This window comes from Aulonocara stuartgranti, assembly GCF_965226115.1.
Source record: "Aulonocara stuartgranti genome assembly, chromosome: 20".
Taxonomy (NCBI): Eukaryota; Metazoa; Chordata; class Actinopteri; order Cichliformes; family Cichlidae; genus Aulonocara; species Aulonocara stuartgranti.
In genome coordinates, this window is record NC_138956.1 from 31085787 (window position 1) to 31103862 (window position 18076).

An 18076-nucleotide genomic window follows, 5' to 3' on the forward strand; every position below is an offset into this window, starting at 1 on the left:
TATTGTCCTTTTTATGTTACCGTGATGCTGAGGTTTATATATGCCTTACATTTGATAATATCACATAGGAGTTCAGCAGTAAGATGTTAGCATAATTATGCTTTTTGGGACAGGTAAAATGATAAGTAACTACAGCATTAACATAACTGTTATTAGGCTACTGTTTATTTAATTATTAGTAATTATTCATCTCAGGCTCACTTCCACAATGAATCTTTTGTCCTGGCTTTCTCCCATCACCCCAACCCATTGCAGCACACAGCTGCCCCTCTCTGAGCCTGGTTCTCTTGGAGATTTCTTCCTGTTTAAAGGGAGTTTTTCCTTCCCATTGACATCAAGTGTTTGCTCATAGAGGGTTGTTGGATTGTTGTTGTTTTTTTATGTTTTTTGAGGAGTGGCTTTTCAATTAAATAAATGTTTAGACTGATTTATTTATCTATTTATTATTTACTTAATTACTTATATGTAATTGTTAGGACATGAAACAAAGAGGGAATTTAACACTTTAACTCTTAAACGCTTAAGAGTATCTTGGATAATTAGTCTACGCCCTAAATGAAAGTGTGAAAAAAAAGAAAATATGAATATAAATGAAGTAATAATGGAAGACTGCCGTATTTGTTTAAACGCACACACATGCACACACAAACACACGCACACCATACTTTAAAGAATCAGTTGTTCTGCTAAGCAATGTGGTCAGCTGGTGGTACTGTAGCGGTTTCTCTCCTGGAAATGCTCAACTGAGAGCAAAGCTGTAGTGTGTCATTGGTGTCAGCAGCTGCTGCGGGCTGTTCGGGCTGAATGAAACAAGCAGGAAGTCATCTCTTCAGCACATGACTGTCAGGTGGTGTGGGTCACGTGAGCATAGAGTTACGGAAAAGTCTAAACGAAAATGGCAGGTTCGAGGAGCTCCACTCGGTTAATGGGTCTTTATATTCTACTTTTCGCCCCTTTTTTCGCCTTGGGGAGCGCCACGTCTCAAGTGCCTTTTCTTATGTGGTCCAGTGAACGGTAATATTTAGTTTTTCTTACTTATTCATTCAGCAAAACTCACTTTAACTACCGGCAAAGTTATCTTGTATGCTAACTCGAATGCTAACTCTTCTAGCTACTTTGCTGCCCAACCTATTCAAATTCAAATTCAAATTTTATTTGTCACACACACACACACACACACACAACCATACACAGTATGACATGGGGGTGAAATGCTTGTAGCTGTGCAATTCCCGACCATTAAATGACAGAAAAAGATTTATAGCATTTACAATTTACAGGTTACTACACAAATTTACAAATTAACTTAAATTTACAGCAAACCTAGCAAACACCAATCGTTTAAAGTCTAGATGCTAAATATATAGAGGAGTATTTACACATAAATTGTAGAGATTTGCTTGTGCGTTTTGTTACAATTTGTTCATAATGGCCATCCTTTTATTTCTTAATTTTGAAATAACCCATAGAAGTAACGAGTCTCCCTGATTTAACCCCTGACCTGACGCTCTTTAGCACTAGTAGATATGTTTATTCTGTTGTTGTTGATCTTCATCTGCAAAAAGCAAAGTAAGCTGTAACATCAAACACATTTACACTACAGACAGTGACTTTTGCTAGGGTACTGCACTTCCTTATGATGATGCACACAGGAGTTTAAAATGTGGAAGTATACTACTGTATGAGGTGGTGTGTTAAGCAGGAGGACAAAGCAAGGTTGATATACCAAAATAGTTTTCTTTGATGATAGGATGAATATCCGATTCGTTATTTTTATTTTTGTTGTTGTTATTTAGACATTTCTTATATATGTGCCAGCTTTACAGGAAACACAGGTTTGTTTGGGCCTACTCAAAGGATTCATTTGATTGACTAATGGGTCTCTTTTAAAAATGAAGTACATAAAGCCATAATAAAAGCCGCTGGGATTTTCAGCATTTTCAAAAAATGTGTCAGTGCAACTGAACCACTTAATATCACAATTCATCTTTATTTTTTTTTTCTTTATGTTTAGCTTGCCACCACTGGCCTCACCTACAGCTGGTCATATAGCATCTTATGAGCAGCTGAGTGCCTACCTCACCTCTGCCTTCAGCTCTGGCTCCCACACTGTGCTGCTGTTCTTGCAGGACAAGGTCAGTACCTGACACATAAACTAGATTCTGGCCCTGTAATGAATATGTTTATGTCACTAAATTGTTCACCATTTGTTGATTTGAAAGCTAGTCATTTTATATGCAAGTTGTGCAAAATGGGGTAGTTGTACTGCATTCCCATGTGACACTGCAACAGTGTGGTGTGACAGTGAGTTTTGGTATCACTTCCCATTTCTCTGTTCCTCTGTGATACATTGGGTCTTTTTTGTGGTGGTGGTGAACACTCAGTGTTGTGACTGAGCCATATATTTATATTTTCCCATGTGATATTTTTAATCGTGACTGTAATCGTCATGAAATTGTCATTGTAAATCCTCTATGACTTTTAATCAACTACACAAGCACAAACAAGATATTCCTTTAGATGTAGCTTGCGTGAAAAGTATGAACGTGACAATGATTTCATTCCAGTTTGTTGTCAATTGAGGTATCGTGGAGCCGCCAGTTCACTCATATTTTGGCACACTAGCATACTGTCATGCATACACACAACAAGTCACTCAAACAGACATTAAGATTTGAAATGTAGTTTTTCCTAGTATTACTGAAACAAAGAAAATGAAAGAAGTAGCAGATAATAATTGTCCAAATTAATGTAATTTGTACAGGCTGTATTTTTTTTTAAGAATGATAAATACAAACTGAGCCATTAAAAAAGAATTCCGTTAAAATAATGTCTGATTATGAATGGCATTCAGTCAATTTAGCTGCTAAATTAATTGCTCGTGAGTTAATGGGACTGGTAAATGTTTTAGTTATTAAAGTCTTCCTGAATTCAAGAATTATTTCCTTTTTTGTATTTAGTTAAGCAAAGATGACTTCACAGTCTTTGGTGGCGTATTTGGGAATAAGGAGGATAGTGCCTTTAAAAACATTGAGGTATGTTTTTATAAACTATATGTTAGTCCAAAATTAATATAGTTTTTTCCTAGACAAACAGACTGATAATTGTGCCCACTTGATCCTTTTCAGGATGCAATGCAGTCTTCTACCTCAAAAGTGACACTGCCTGCCTTGGAGTGGTCTGGTTCCTTTAACATGGCAGCTCTGCTGCAGGAGAAGCTCGGTGTTTCGCCTGTGCTCGTCGATGCAGACACTCTCTCACATCTGACTATCAAAACGTCTGTCAGCAACCTCCTGCTCATCAATCTTCCTTATTGTAGCAGGTGAGATTTTGTTTTGTTCAAAGTTATATTGAATAATCAGTTATCTGTTTTTAATTAATACTTAAAGTCTATTATTTTTAAATTGTTTTGTAGCTTACAGAAGTCATGCAAGGAAGTCCTACATGAGAATGGTATGTTTTTAAGTGCTGAGGATTAAAAACATTTATAACTGTATATGACATTTACAATTACAAACATGTATAATTGTAGTCAGCATTATATGTTATATTTTGATTTGTGTATAATTTGAATGCATTTTGCTGTCAACAGATGAAATTATTGGAAAAGTTCTGAGTTCAATGAAAGCAAAAAACATCCCATACACTGCAATATACACAGGATTCCAGCCATCACGAGTATGTTTTTAAAATTAGTCAAAACGTGCCACATTATAACACATTCTCAATGTTTGGGTATTTTTTGAGAATGAACAACATTTTGATAACTTTGCAGGTGATTTCAGAAACCCCGATTTCTGATCAGCCAGTGGGTCGGTCCTTGCTACAAGCAGATGGACCTGAAGTTAAGCCTCCCATCATGTTTAATGTATCTGGTGGTCCCTGCATAATGCTGTGGGCTCAAAATCTCACTGTCAGACTGAGTCCGAGCTCACCATGGATCGACCTTGCTCAGGATGTACCTTCCTTTGTTGGATCACTGTGTAATGGCAGTACCTCACGGTAAAGTGGCCTTTCATTATTTCCCAAAGCAATATCCAGCCTGTGATGAGTTTAGGTTTTTTTTTTTTTTGTTATTTAAAGAGAAATAATCAGTTGCATGTTTTATTTTTTTCTCATTTCAGGCTTGTGCTTAGTTACCAATCAGGCTTTAGATTAAGGTAAGGCAAAAAGTTGCTTATTAAAGATTCAATATTGTACCTTTTCAATTAGTTAATAACTCTAACATGTCCCCAGGATGTGCTTTTCAATTTTGTGCTCAATGTACCACAGCAATAGTATTTCTATGTATTTGTATTTACTGTTTAGATATCATGCTCTACACACCTGCTTTTCCAAACCGGTTCTTTCAGTGTGTGTGGCTTTAAATCTAGCTGAGCCGCTGCTGCTTCTGCCCACACCCTGTTTAAAAAGAAGTTTGTGAGTGACAGTGTGTACTAATGGGTGCAGCACAGTGCTGGCATGAATGAGGCGTTCTGTTGCTTTGCTTTCTCTAAGAGATCACTTTGTTCTACAATTGAAACACAAAATGACATTTACCTGACATTTAAAATCTTGGAGTCAACAGCTGGTCATTTGGTTCACTTTGTTTGTAGCTGATGCATTTTAGTTATTTTTATTTTGCACACATCTTGGAAGCAGTGAGCAGTGGGGGTTGTCACTATGGACATTTTAGCTCAAGGACTATTTTCTGTCTAGTTTCAACATAGAAACTTACACAACTAGGAGGACAAGCCTTTGTGCAAGTATTAAGCAATTTACTGTTTTTACAGCTTTCTTATCACACAACAGAGTTCATGAAATGATCATCTTGAGGCATTTTTATAAATAGGGTTGCTAAATTAATGTGGATTTATGTTTAAGTGATAAATGGGATCTTCCTGTTTAATTCTTAGTAAGAACGCATTTCAAAAAATGAAGTATTTTGTTGAAATTCCTGAAATCACGGCTTCCATTTGAAGACAGTTCTCTTTTTCAAAAACAAAGTTTTCTTGTTTTCTAAAAAGGCAAAAATAACTTTCTCAATCTCTGCAGTAGAGATATTATTTCCATGTAATGTAATATACTATATTTTTAATATCACTGCTAGCATCAGTTTATTTTAAAATCCTTCACGGATATGTAAGAGTTTAGAACAACTATTTTGGAAAGAATAGTTAAACAGTGATTGTGCTTTTTACACTGATACGCTTTCTGACCATCCTTCTCTTGCTGATCTCCAGTTTTTCAATGAGCAAGCGTTTCTATAATGTCTCTGCACGAGAATGGTTCTCCCTGGATGCAGTTGAGCTGCAGTACGCTAACCTCAGTGCATCTTACATCGCGAGCCGTGACATCTATGCTCCCGCAGAGTATTCCTTTCATTGCCAGTCTGTCGCCAACTTCGGAGATATCCTGCTCCACACAAACACAACAGACACAAATTCATCTCAATGGAGGCTAAATTTTATCGACTTCCAGGTACAAATATAGTGCCGCATTTGCTAATTTTAAAGTCAAACACCAATGCATGAAGAGGTGTGTTGATGAAGGGTTTCTTAAATAATTGTTTTCTGTTTTTTATACAGATTCAGGGCTTTGGGTTGGCCAACAGCACAAACTTCTCCTACGCCAGTGACTGTGCAAGCTTCTTCACCCCAGCAATTTGGATGGGACTGGTGACTGTGCTCCTTACGCTGCTAATTTTAGTGTACGGTCTGCACATGATCATGCAGATTAACACCATGGATCGGTTCGATGACCCCAAAGGCCCATCAATTTCAGTGCCTCAGTCAGAGTAAATCACTTTTTTACTTAAAAAAAAAAAAAAAAAAAGTAAGAACATCCACTCCTCAGTTTTTGAGTGCCCCTTTGTTGATCAAAGAAAGTATCCCTTTGCCTTCTAGCTTTTGTGTTTTTGGGTCTTTTTCTTTAATGTATGTTTCTTTTGAGTCCTTCCACAGTTATTTTGGCACATTCCACGTCATATTGCCATATTTTACAGGTTCCAGAGTGTATTTTTAATGACTATTATTTTAGAGCGTGTGCCAGATACAGCTAGTATTTTTACTAAAATAATTTTCACACATATCATGGAATGACTTCCTTGCCAATACGAATGTGATCGCTAAATGCTGTAGGACCGTTTCAGACCTCAGTTCTTAATTTTTTATTTTAATTTCACTGGCCTAACTGTAATTTAAAAACTACTGTTAATGAAAGAAGTGCCTGTGTATATAAATGATCATTTGTGATGTGTTGTGTAGTGCTGCTGTTTTTCCCAATAACATACCTTGGATTCAGTTCTGTGGCCACTTGTCATGGCTTAACATTGGATATCAGTGTTGCCATTTTTCTTGGCAAGTAATTTATTTGTATAAAAGGACTTCATTTGCCTTTAAGGTTTACCCTTTGCTTCTGGGTTATCAGCTATTTTAATAACAGTGCCTTGTTTTCAAAAAAAAATATTGACGTGCATTTGCAATGAAGTACAATATGATTTGTTTAATTGCAAATAAATCTATAAATTCCTAAGTAATTCTGAAGTTGTGGGCCCCTCAGTTGCAGTTGTTTTATTTCATTATTTTGAGGTCATATACAGGCTGAAAGATACTTGCAAACTAAATGCAGGGTAAAGCGGATGTTTCTGTACGACAGGATGGGCATCGCTACTTAAGTGGGGAAGCGTCTTGAAATTTAGATATGCAAATTCATAAAACGAGAGAGGTTCAATGTTTTGCATAAATCGCTGGGATGAAAAAATGATGTGTATTAACTGAGTGCAGTTTTCCCAACTCTTGATCAAGCATAAATACAAGCTATCCGCCACGCATAATGTAAATTTAAGCCTATCGAAATGTGGGAGCTTTAATAAAGTTGACCAATCAGCGTTGAACAGGATATGCTGCTCGGTTGCCATAGTTACAGCAAGCAGAAACGCTACGACGGTCAGAGGTGTTGGACAGCTAGAAAGTAGCTAGCAGTATTTTTCCTCCTACTTGGGTTTTCGTTACGTTACCAAACGTTTGCTTCAACGATGCTGACCGCTCCTGCTCAGAGAGTATGTTTTGGGAGCTCACTGGAGAGGAGGCTGTTTCCTCTCCATTACGCGCCAGACCGGCTGGGAAACCAAATGTCACAACAGGGACCGCCACATGTCGGCCCGGGAAGCTATGACAACCACGAGGTTTGTGTGAGAGAGAAAGAGTCAAGGGGTACTTTCAGTAGCGGTTTTAGATACGGGCGGTTGCCCGGGGCGGCATCGTGGTGGGGGGCGGCATCACGGGCATCGGCAAAAAAAATAAATAAATAAATGCTCGTACTCATGCTGCCCCGACGTCAGCCAACGCATATTGGGAATGGCATAGGCACCGATCGGTTTTCTGTCGCCCATTTCCTGGGAGTAAGGGCGCCCTCCGTTTGCGAGGTGCGCCTGCTGCTTGCGGCGCAGAGAGGAGAGGGCGGGGGATTCTCTGACCAGCTGGAGCAGCATCTACCAACTCGCAAAATAAAACAAAATAAAAACAAACACGAAAACACCAGACATTATGATACAGACTTATAATTTGCACCGATGTTTTTTCGAAATTCTATAGAAAAGTGAGTGCGAGAGCCCTCGGTGCACCTGCTTGCTGCTGAAGTCAAAGTAAACTTTATTGTCATCTCCGCTACAGTCCAGTATATAGAGAGACGAGACGACGAGGCCCCAGTTACAGCAGTGCAAGTAAACAAACAATATATATAATATGTTTTGTCTGTTTGTGTGTGGGGTGGGTGGGGGGGTGGGGGGGGGGTAGAGGGAGTGTTCGCCCAGGGCGCCAAACAGGCTAGGGCCGCCACTGGGTACTTTCACAAGTTGTTTTACATATTTTTCCCCTTTCTTTCTATGCATGCAGTTTTTATGTCCACGTGACCGTTAAAGTTAATTTAGGTGATGCTTTAAAATAAGTCAGCTACAGTAAGTGCATTGAGATGCAGGCCAGCTGCGAGGTTTGATTTTTCGGCTGACTTTTGGTGAATGAATGGTATATTCAGAATAATTATTTACATACTTGTTTTGTAAAGTAGTGCTTCTAAATGTTTGTTGATAGTTTGCCTTGCTCATTAACATCTGCTTCCTCTTCCTTTAACGGCTGCACCCTTTAAGTATCCATCTGACCCAATATTAATATCCTCTTCTGTCACACAGACCCTCCTCATATCCTCCTTTACTACATTCATGAAGCTGCTCTGTGGTCTTCCTGTTTTTCTCCTGTCTTGTGCTTCACATTCAACATCCTGTCTCACCTCAGCCTTGCCCCTTTTAACTTTGTTTCCACCTTCTCCAAACCACACATTGTAGCAGGTCTCACTACCACGTTGTAAACCTGGCCTTTCAACTTTGCTGCTTTCCTTCTGTTACAAATCAACCTGCTCCACCTTGCCTGCACTCTCCTCTTTACCTCTCTCTTGTATTTTCCATTAATAAACTTGCCCTTTCTATCACAGTTTGGCACCATACTTTATGACATACAGAAGACACCTGGGAGTAAGAAAGGATATAGTCTCTCTGCAAGGACTGCTGTGCGCTTTCCGCCTTGTAACAAGGTGCGTTTACACAAAGAAGTTTCCTGTTATACTGAGAGCACATTAAGAAGTGTATTAACAGCCTTACTGTATATCAGCCTAAGGGTCGTTCCACTTGGACTGTCTACAGTGGGGCAAAAAAGTATTTAGTCAGCCACCGATTGTGCAAGTTCCCCCACCTAAAATGATGACAGAGGTCAGTAATTTGCACCAGAGGTACACTTCAACTGTGAGAGACAGAATGTGAAAGAAAAATCCATGAATCCACATGGTAGGATTTGTAAAGAATTTATTCGTAAATTAGGGTGGAAAATAAGTATTTGATCACCTCAAACAAGGAAAATCTCTGGCTCTCACAGACCTGTAACGTCTTCTGTAAGAAGCTTTTCTGTCCCCCACTCGTTACCTGTATGAATGGCACCTGTTTGAACTCATCATCTGTATAAAAGACACCTGTCCACAGCCTCAAACAGTCAGACTCCAAACTCCGCCATGGCCAAGACCAAAGAGCTTTCGAAGGACACCAGGAAAAGTATTGTAGACCTGCACCAGACTGGGAAGAGTGAATCTACAATAGGCAAGCAGCTTGGTGTGAAAAAATCAACTGTGGGAGCAATCATCAGAAAATGGAAGACATACAAGACCACTGATAATCTCCCTGGATCTGGGGCTCCACGCAAGATCTCATCCCGTGGGGTCAAAATGATCATGAGAACGGTGAGCAAAGATCCCAGAACCACACGGGGGGACCTGGTGAATGACCTGCAGAGAGCTGGGACCAAAGTAACAAAGGTCACCATCAGTAACACACTACAACGGCAGGGAATCAAATCCCGCAGTGCCAGACGTGTTCCGCTGCTGAAGCCAGTGCATGTCCAGGCCCGTCTGAAGTTTGCCAGAGAGCACATGGATGATACAGCAGAGGATTGGGAGAATGTCATGTGGTCAGATGAAACCAAAGTAGAACTTTTTGGTATAAACTCAACTCGTCGTGTTTGGAGGAAGAAGAATACTGAGTTGCATCCCAAGAACACCATACCTACTGTGAAGCATGGGGGTGGAAACATCATGCTATGGGGCTGTTTTTCTGCCAAGGGGACAGGACGACTGATCCGTGTTAAGGACAGAATGAATGGGGCCATGTATCGTGAGATTTTGAGCCAAAACCTCCTTCCATCAGTGAGAACTTTGAAGATGAAACGAGGCTGTGTCTTCCAACATGACAATGATCCAAAACACACCGCCCGGGCAACAAAGGAGTGGCTCCGTAAGAAGCATTTGAAAGTCCTGGAGTGGCCTAGCCAGTCTCCAGACCTCAACCCCATAGAAAATCTGTGGCGGGAGTTGAAAGTCCGTGTTGCTCGGCGACAGCCCCAAAACATCACTGCTCTCGAGAAGATCTGCATGGAGGAATGGGCCAAAATACCAGCTACTGTGTGTGCAAACCTGGTAAAGACCTATAGTGAACGTTTGACTTCTGTTATTGCCAACAAAGGTTATGTTACAAAGTATTGAGTTGTATTTTTGTTATTGACCAAATACTTATTTTCCACCCTGATTTACGAAAAAATTCTTTACAAATCCTACCATGTGGATTCATGGATTTTTTTTTTTTTCACATTCTGTCTCTCACAGTTGAAGTGTACCTCTGGTGCAAATTACTGACCTCTGTCATCATTTTAGGTGGGGGAACTTGCACAATCGGTGGCTGACTAAATACTTTTTTGCCCCACTGTACTTACAGCCTTCGCCTGTATTTACAATGGTCAATGCCTCCAGGACTTGAAACTAGCTCCACTGCATAAGTGTCTGAAATTTGTGTCATTTCTAAGGCCAGCAGGAGTGGTTACAAACATAAGTTGGTTTGCAAAAAGAGAAGCCTGTGAGAAAGCCACTCTACTGCTCCCTTGATTTCTTCTTTGGAAATCCTCTCATGAGTTCAGTCTTTTTTAAGATTCAGATTTTGATATATTACGACAGTTTAGCCCAAACCTCTACATTTATTTCCATGTTGCCATGAAGTGACTATCTTAGGACATCTTCATATTGCCCAGCGGTTTCTTAAAGGTTTTTTAGTTGTTATCATGGTATTGTAATTTTTAAATATATTGGGGGTTTTTGAAGCAAAAATGATACTAGGACGATAGAATGTATAAAAGATGGAGGGAGCTTCCAGGTCTGACCTCTGTGGCTGGAAAAGGACTTCCAGTTGGATAGAAATTGGCCTTTGGCCACCTTGCTCTGCATCCTTAGTAAACACTTTCCTGTTAACTTTGGGAACTCGTGCACTAGTTTCTGATTATATTGAACAGAAGATTAAGTCAGTTTTTCAAAATAAGATCATTCCAAGAGTCAGAAAAGAGCTTAAGTTCAATTTGTGATGAGTTTGTGGTTTTACAGTTAAATCCACTCCTCGGTTATCACATCTGATATGAAAACACCAAGGTGGCAAAAATGCCCAGCTCAAGGCCTCATAAGAGGACTTCATCCAAATTTTACACCATTGATAATTAGGATGAGTGAGTAGAGTACTAATTTATCAACTGTCATTAGCAAACAGACAGGACAGGTGCTTTGCAAAGACATATACTTTGTAATTAGTGTTAAGTAACAGACTAACAGAAGACTGGAACTTTGCTCACCTAAAATTAAGTATAAACATGTTGGACAAACCATGTTTTATGGGGGTTTTTTTCAAATGCTTCGAAAAGGACTGAGAGGACACAAGAGGTTCAGTGATTCAGATGAGTTCCAGGATGTAAACATGCTTAAAAAATACTGTAAAGCTGGGAATTTTATCATGGAAGTATTTTATGCTTGCAATTTTCATCTTTTTTTACACAGTTAAAGTTAGCTAAAGTTGTGGGGTATGAAAGAATAAAAGTGGCCCTTCACTTAATATAAAGTTGTTGATGTGAAAATGAAATCTTTTCCTGGTTCTTAATGGGCCTTTGCTCTATGACTGTTTACATTAGCATGACTGGTCTGCTTACAGTATTGGCAATAAATCTTCATTACTCTGTCAGCTATCTGGTGAAATTAAAACCAAATTAAGTCACATAGTTAGAAGTCGCTGTATTCTACTTGTTGGGGGGGTTGTCAAAACATTTTCTGTGCAAGTATAAACCTGCTACTGGCTTTTTAATATGTAATGCTTAATACAAGATCTTTATAATCCTTCTGATCACCAGGCAGTGACCCCTTCACCGTGGCAGTACCAGCAGGATCAAAGTGGTTCTAGGGTCTCTCCTCCTGGCAAAATAGCTTTCAGCTCAAAAGCACAGAGGTTCAAAACCACACCATGTACATCTGAGAGGAGTCCAGGGTGAGACAGAGAGAAACTGACACGTGGCAGAAATGTTACGGTGCTAAACTGAGCTGACAGATGTTATTTTGTGACACAGCCCTGGGACGTATGCCCACGACAGAGTGACAAACAGGAAAGTGAGCTGGCCCATGTGCTTTGGGAGACCAGACTGGTCCAGCCTGCCTCAAATAGGCAAGAAGTCACTCAGGGTGAAGGTGAGCGAAGCAAGTTGAGAAATTTCATGGCCTTAATTTTGCTGTTACAAAAACTTAAAAGGCACAGCCAGCTTATACATAAAGACCACAGATATCTCTCTAGTATCAGAAATGTTGTCTCTCTGTAGATGTGCTGATTCTATGCACGATTACTCAGATAAACTCACTAACTGTAAGCCTGTTAGCCTTTAATTTGGTGTAATATTAGGTGTGCTCGTCACCTATACCTGTACAAAACTACATGTTGCTGCACCAAAAAAATAGTGATATACATATTTTATTTTCCTCCCACAGCTTGCCAGTGAAAAGGAGTACCTTAAACAGAGGAACAGAGTGGCCTACCTGAGTTTGTACTATTAACCCTGAAGGTCTTACATGGAAACCTATCATGACACTGGCGAAGCAAGAAGATGTCGTTTTTTGTTTTTTGTCTTTCCCCTTAAAATATAAACAAAATATGAACATGTAAGGTTTTTTTTTCTTTTTTAAAAGAAACTTAATTTCCTTTAATTACAAAATGACAGAATTCCTATGTGACCTGTATGTTACATAAAGATGTTGCTTACAAAATAATGTAGGACAGATTTTTAAACAGCTGAAAAGGTGACACTTAACACAACAAAAAAAAAAGCCATCTTCTGTGGAAGTCAGTCTGCAGTACTGGTCCCGCTGCTGAGGCAAAGCAGTCGCTGGTCTCAGCTCACGCAGCGGGTTTCAACCCCGGGCCACTTCCCCTGTGCAGGGAATCACTGACTGGACTGTTGTAAGCACCAAAGACTGGAGCAGATATGAGTCTGTTTCTTTAACTTTCGTCCCTTCTCATTTCTTCCTCCTTACTTTGGGTTTCTTGACCGGCCGGAGGTACGGATTGTCGATTACATTGTCCTCGCTAGCCTTGGTGGATGGAACTACGCCGCTGGGAGGAAGCATGGAATTCTCTTTGTCAGCTCCTGGATCATCCTGAATGATGGAAATGTAAAACAATATTAGCAGTGGTATATTTGAAGGGCATTCTGGGAAACTTCTTGCTAACTGTTGGCATAGGTACCAACGTATAACTACATGGTAAATAGAAAACTTGAATCAGAGTTAAGTTAGGGTTGGATGCAACCTGTTATGATGTAGCTCTGGGTGTGGGCTTCATGCAGATGTATAAATGCCACTTTAGATGTGATTAGCTTAGCTGAACATAATGATTGCAATATGGACACACGGGTACCCTATCAACACACTGAAAGTAATTTACACAATTATGAATTCATTGAAATCAAAGTAATGAAAGTTTGATTTCCAGCATTAACCAGGATACTAATGATAAGTAATTAGAGCATGAAACATTATTTGTTTGTTTAATTTTTTGGTATGTATTAAATGAATGAAGCACGTTTCCTAGCTTCAGAAGTGCATTAGCTTTATTTTAATAGTTTAGCTGCTAGCTAATTCATCCCATTTCTAGTCACTCTGTTAAGCTGAGCTGTTCCTTGGCTGTATTTTCACATTTAAAGGGGGGCTGTTATGCACAACATTCAAAATAATCCTTATTAATCTTTTACTGGACTCTTTGTATGCTCCCCTAAATTCAAGCAAATCAATCCCCAGAAAAATCCAGCCACCTTAAATTTGGCAGCACCTCCTAAACAAACTGCAGATGGCTGGGGCTTCTGTGCTCACAGCCAGAGCTATGTGCTCTGTTAAGGATATCCACTCTTACATCTCTCTCACCATCATACAGAGCCAAGACCCTGTGAGCGAAAAAGCTCAGGCTTTTGGCTCACAGATCACCTGTGCTGAATCTTTGTTTGAAACTTCTTTAATATGAGCATCCACCATTGTAACAGACAGGGTAGAAAATAAACAAGAAGCATTATAGGTCCAATTTAAAGGGTAAATATGAGGATGATATCAACTTTCAAGTATACATTTTCAGCATAAACAAAACTCTCCCATTTTAAAACAATTACTTTAAATTGTGTGATGTCTTGATGGCAACAGAACTCAACCAGAACATGGAAATGCACTATGACTTCAGTTTCATAAAGCCTCTTTTTACTTCGAAATTAGCTCAAATAAATGTTCACAAAAGCTCCATTATTAAAGTTTATGGAAGGCTTGAGTAGCTTTCAGTTCCTAAGAAAATCTACTGGTTTTCTGAGAAACTTCTCCCACGTGTTTGCTAATATACTTGAGCATCTGTACTGAGACCAATATTCTCTCTGAAAATCTGATAACCCTGTGCAACTAATGGAGCTTAATACTGAAAAAAATGACCCTGGAATTCTGTTATCACGGTAATGAAATAGATCAGATTCTCACTTAAATTTGTTCAGGCTAATCTGCAACAGATCTTTCCCTGTCACTACAGTAACAGTAAGAGAAGATCCACAAACATTTAGAGATCAGATGATTCTGTACGCCTGCCAGCAGCAGCAATTTTTTTTTCTGTTCCTTAAAATTTCAATGTGTGATACAATTTTAATTTAACAAAGATTCAGGATTTTGTGAAATATCCCAAGAAGATATTAATTTGCTTTACAATTTCTGTTTATACCATATATACTATATACACCTATGGCACACCAGGTCCCGGACATGGAGACTTACAGTAATGGCGTTTCCTGCTGTGTTCTCGCCATCAGTCTGGTCATCCTGCTCAGAGGAGTCCGTCTCCTCCAGAGCCTGCAGTTCCAGCTCTGAGGGCAGGAGGGCACTGAGATATGGGATGGTGCTCGGCTGCGCTGCAATTACTGATGACAATCACAGGAAGCAGAACTCGTGAAAATGCAGCATGCTTCATTCAGTAATCACAAGACATAATCTGGCTTTAAATAAAGATCAGCTTACTGAGAATCACTCACATGGGAAGGTAGTGATGTCATCTTTGAATAGGCTTTGAGTTTCTCCAGTCTTGGCAATGAAGCGTGTAAGTGCTCGTTCCACGTCTCTCCTCTGAGTTGCTGCTTTCTCTCTCACCACTTGGTAGTCTGACACGGGTTCTCTGAAAGTCTACAGGAAGAAAAACTCTTAAGTGGCTTACTTTTTAGCACAGTTCTACTTCTATAATACACAATCCAGCTTTCTAGGGATCTCCATGATGAAGTGGAAAAGTTCTGACTCACAGGTGTTTTGATATACGTGTGAGGGTCGGGGAATTCTGGGAAGTGGCTGGGGATGTGGGCTGGATGTGTGCGCTTCTGTCCAGCTGACAGCGCTTTGGGAGTCACAGGAGCATTTGTCACTGGAGCTGAAATTAAAAAATAAAACATTTTTCACATCTAAAACCACTGGATCAAAAGGTCTCAAGTCATTCATTTTAATACTAATAATGGAGAGCTGAGTTCCTACTTACGGGCAGTTATGACCATCCTTTGTGATCTTTTAGCATATATGGGCAAAGTATCAACATTGAAACCTTTAATGACACAAGCAGAATAAATCGAATCAGTATTGTGTTCCCTTAGCAACGTTTAATCCATATGTGTTATAGGAGGTCTTACCCATTTCAATAAGCGTGACCACTGTGTCTGACAGTGTCGGGACGCTCCTGGCTGTGTGTTCACAGTATGCTTTGGCACATCGACCTATTTCAGTAATATCTAAAAACAGAGAAAAAAGAATCAGTTCTGTAAACATGAATCAACAACCAACTGCAAATTCAAGAAACGTCTGCTCTGAAAATAGTCTACAGGGGCTCAGTTATGTCAGTTTCTCAGCTTTTTTTCACCAACTTCAACCAAAATTATTCCCATTGGTGTTTATTTAAGAAAGTAGGTTAAATAAAGTGAGGTGTACTTGCACTGGTGTTCAGATATATATTGTAAAAGTGGCACTTAAAGATTTACAGCTTTCCCAGTGGATGGTGTACACTTAAAAATCATACATACAGCTCTGCAACATCTCAGTTAGGGTTTCCACAGCTGCCTTCTCCGCACTCTCGAAGCCACTCTCAGTCAACAGGGCGCTGACAACGACCTGCAGAGTGCGACGGCGTGCCAGGAGGTAGTTTTCTGCAGGGCTAGAAGTTGCTTTACCAGCACTTCCTCGCTGGAAGTAAAATAAATGTGAATAAGGGTATACAACAGAAATACATAGACATGCTGTTGTCTTTATGAGAAAAATATCTCACTATAGTCACAACACACTTGGGACTAAAGGATTCTTTAAAAGGCTAAATAAACAGACACATGGTTCCAGAATCTTTAATTGACTTACAGCTAAGGGGCACATGGACATTAGCTTTTGTAATTTGAAGTAAAACAAACAGAGAGTAATGACCCAAGCCTTGCAAATTTACCACACAGTGTATGTTATTCCCTTTGCTTGGTGGGCACACCAATATGCCAACAATGTGCACATACACTACGGTTATGAGGGCTATTACTATAATGTTAGAAATAAATGTGACTTTTAACAAATATAGTGGCAAGGAGCCATTAAACCTACAAAATCGTCATATTTTCTACATTTCACAAACATTTCTCAAGAGTCCTTACTGAACAGACATATTAAACATTCCCAGTGCCGGTGGTGAAAGTGGGAGAATATTTGGGCTCTGGGTGATTTAAAAAGACGTTTTGTTTATCTGAATCAATTCTATAATGATTAATTTTATGTTAATATTAAAATGTATTGTTCTAATTCATCATCCAGTTCTTAGTGAGCTTAGGATGGTGGACATGTTTCTGTAAGATATATTTGTGTAATTGAGAGATTTAATTTTTGCCATTGCAGCAAGCTGCATTGTCCCTGAGGTACTAAAGCAGCTCCAAACTGCAACGCTCACTCCATTGATTACACTGGAGACCCTGCAACAGTTCTGAGTCAAAGTGATAACACATACTGCAAATGCTCACTGAACCTTCCCCAACCATGTGGACAGAAAACACGTTTAAAATCTGCTGCTGTATTTATTGGGGGAAAAAACAACAAACAAACAAACTGGACTGTCCTCAACATTTTGAATCCAGACGTAGTGGCATGGTTAGCTCATGTAAACGTCAGGGATATCAACAAAGATCAAACATTTTTTTGAATTTTCGTTTTTTTTCCGCCAGCATTTTTAGATCCAAATAGGCACGATTTATACTTTATAGGCCAAACAAAACAGACAAACATTAAAGCTGCCTAGGGGTGGTCTGACTGTTGGATTTCTTTGTATTATTGTAGGGTTTTTTGTCTATAATATAGAGCGCCTTAAGGGGGGGGGGGGGGGGTGTTGCTGTGAATTGGCACTATATAAATAAAACTAAACCGTACTGAATGGTTGTGCCACTTTATTATTAATAATAAAGGTGCTACATAAATAAACTGACCTTGTCTAAAATATTATTAGTAGCCATCCCTTGTAGTTAGCAGACAGATGGGAACCGCTCGAACGGTTTGTTGGTCTACCCCAAATATCGATGAAAAATACAAGAAGTGTTGCTAAACCCTTCATTCTCCCTAAATTTAGTGTTTGTGATATTGGTATAGACTCTATTTGTTCACACCTGTAATTTAGATGAGGATGTGCCCATATGTTAAGACTAAAGAACATGTGAAACGTACCTCTTCCTGTCACTGTAAGGACACAAACATTTATTCAGACAGGGTAAGCACTGACATAGATAAAGTTAACCCACCTTATAGTCTATAAAAACGTATTTCAAGCTTTCACCGGACTAAATCATATTTATTTAAAGTTGTTAAATCGAATTAGGACTTCAGTGCAGTCTGACTGTTAGCCATGCACCGTGAATCCGGCTCTACATGCTACATCCGCCTCCTCTCCGTGACCCAAAAAACATTTCTTACCGCTCCCGCATTCAGAGGGCCTCCCGACGCCACCGCAGGATCCGCCATCTGCAGTTATTGGAAATCTCCTCGTTGTTTTGAGCAGATTTATATTTGTATCTCTCCGAACACCGTTTAGCCGCCGTTGGTAAACACGGCACGACTGTATGACGTTATTTCCGCCGTATCACGATCGTATCACACACGTTGTTTGTCTGTCGCCCCCGAGTGTTCATCTGTA

General features: G+C 39.6%; 3 protein-coding genes across 4 annotated transcripts; 2 read left to right on the forward strand and 1 right to left on the reverse strand.

The window, feature by feature from the left end:
- Positions 1 to 707: 707 nt before the first annotated feature.
- Positions 708 to 6517, forward strand: LOC309697001 (V-type proton ATPase subunit S1-like). Its single transcript, XM_082518589.1, has 10 exons — positions 708 to 1014; positions 2015 to 2135; positions 2961 to 3035; positions 3129 to 3322; positions 3416 to 3453; positions 3593 to 3678; positions 3776 to 4002; positions 4125 to 4160; positions 5223 to 5460; positions 5568 to 6517. The coding sequence occupies exons 1-10, from the start codon at positions 896 to 898 to the stop codon at positions 5778 to 5780; spliced, it is 1347 nt and encodes a 448-aa protein (XP_082374715.1). The 5' UTR covers positions 708 to 895; the 3' UTR covers positions 5781 to 6517.
- An 85-nt stretch (positions 6518 to 6602) lies between these two features.
- Positions 6603 to 12732, forward strand: LOC309697003 (ciliary microtubule-associated protein 3). Of its 2 annotated transcripts, XM_082518592.1 has the most exons (5): positions 6603 to 7165; positions 8467 to 8565; positions 11736 to 11869; positions 11949 to 12066; positions 12361 to 12732. In XM_082518592.1, the coding sequence occupies exons 1-5, from the start codon at positions 7016 to 7018 to the stop codon at positions 12424 to 12426; spliced, it is 567 nt and encodes a 188-aa protein (XP_082374718.1). In that variant the 5' UTR covers positions 6603 to 7015; the 3' UTR covers positions 12427 to 12732. The 2 variants fall into 2 exon arrangements, with proteins under 2 accessions (XP_082374718.1, XP_082374717.1); XM_082518591.1 differs by lacking the exons at positions 6603 to 7165; positions 8467 to 8565 and adding an exon at positions 8642 to 9993.
- On the reverse strand, positions 12328 to 18028 carry taf8 (TAF8 RNA polymerase II, TATA box binding protein (TBP)-associated factor). Its single transcript, XM_082518593.1, has 8 exons — positions 17857 to 18028; positions 15948 to 16107; positions 15561 to 15659; positions 15413 to 15475; positions 15183 to 15307; positions 14922 to 15069; positions 14668 to 14810; positions 12328 to 13026 (listed from the first exon to the last, which is right to left on the reverse strand). Exons 1-8 carry the CDS (start codon positions 17902 to 17904, stop codon positions 12886 to 12888), a joined length of 927 nt encoding a protein of 308 aa, XP_082374719.1. The 5' UTR covers positions 17905 to 18028; the 3' UTR covers positions 12328 to 12885.
- Positions 18029 to 18076: the final 48 nt, after the last annotated feature.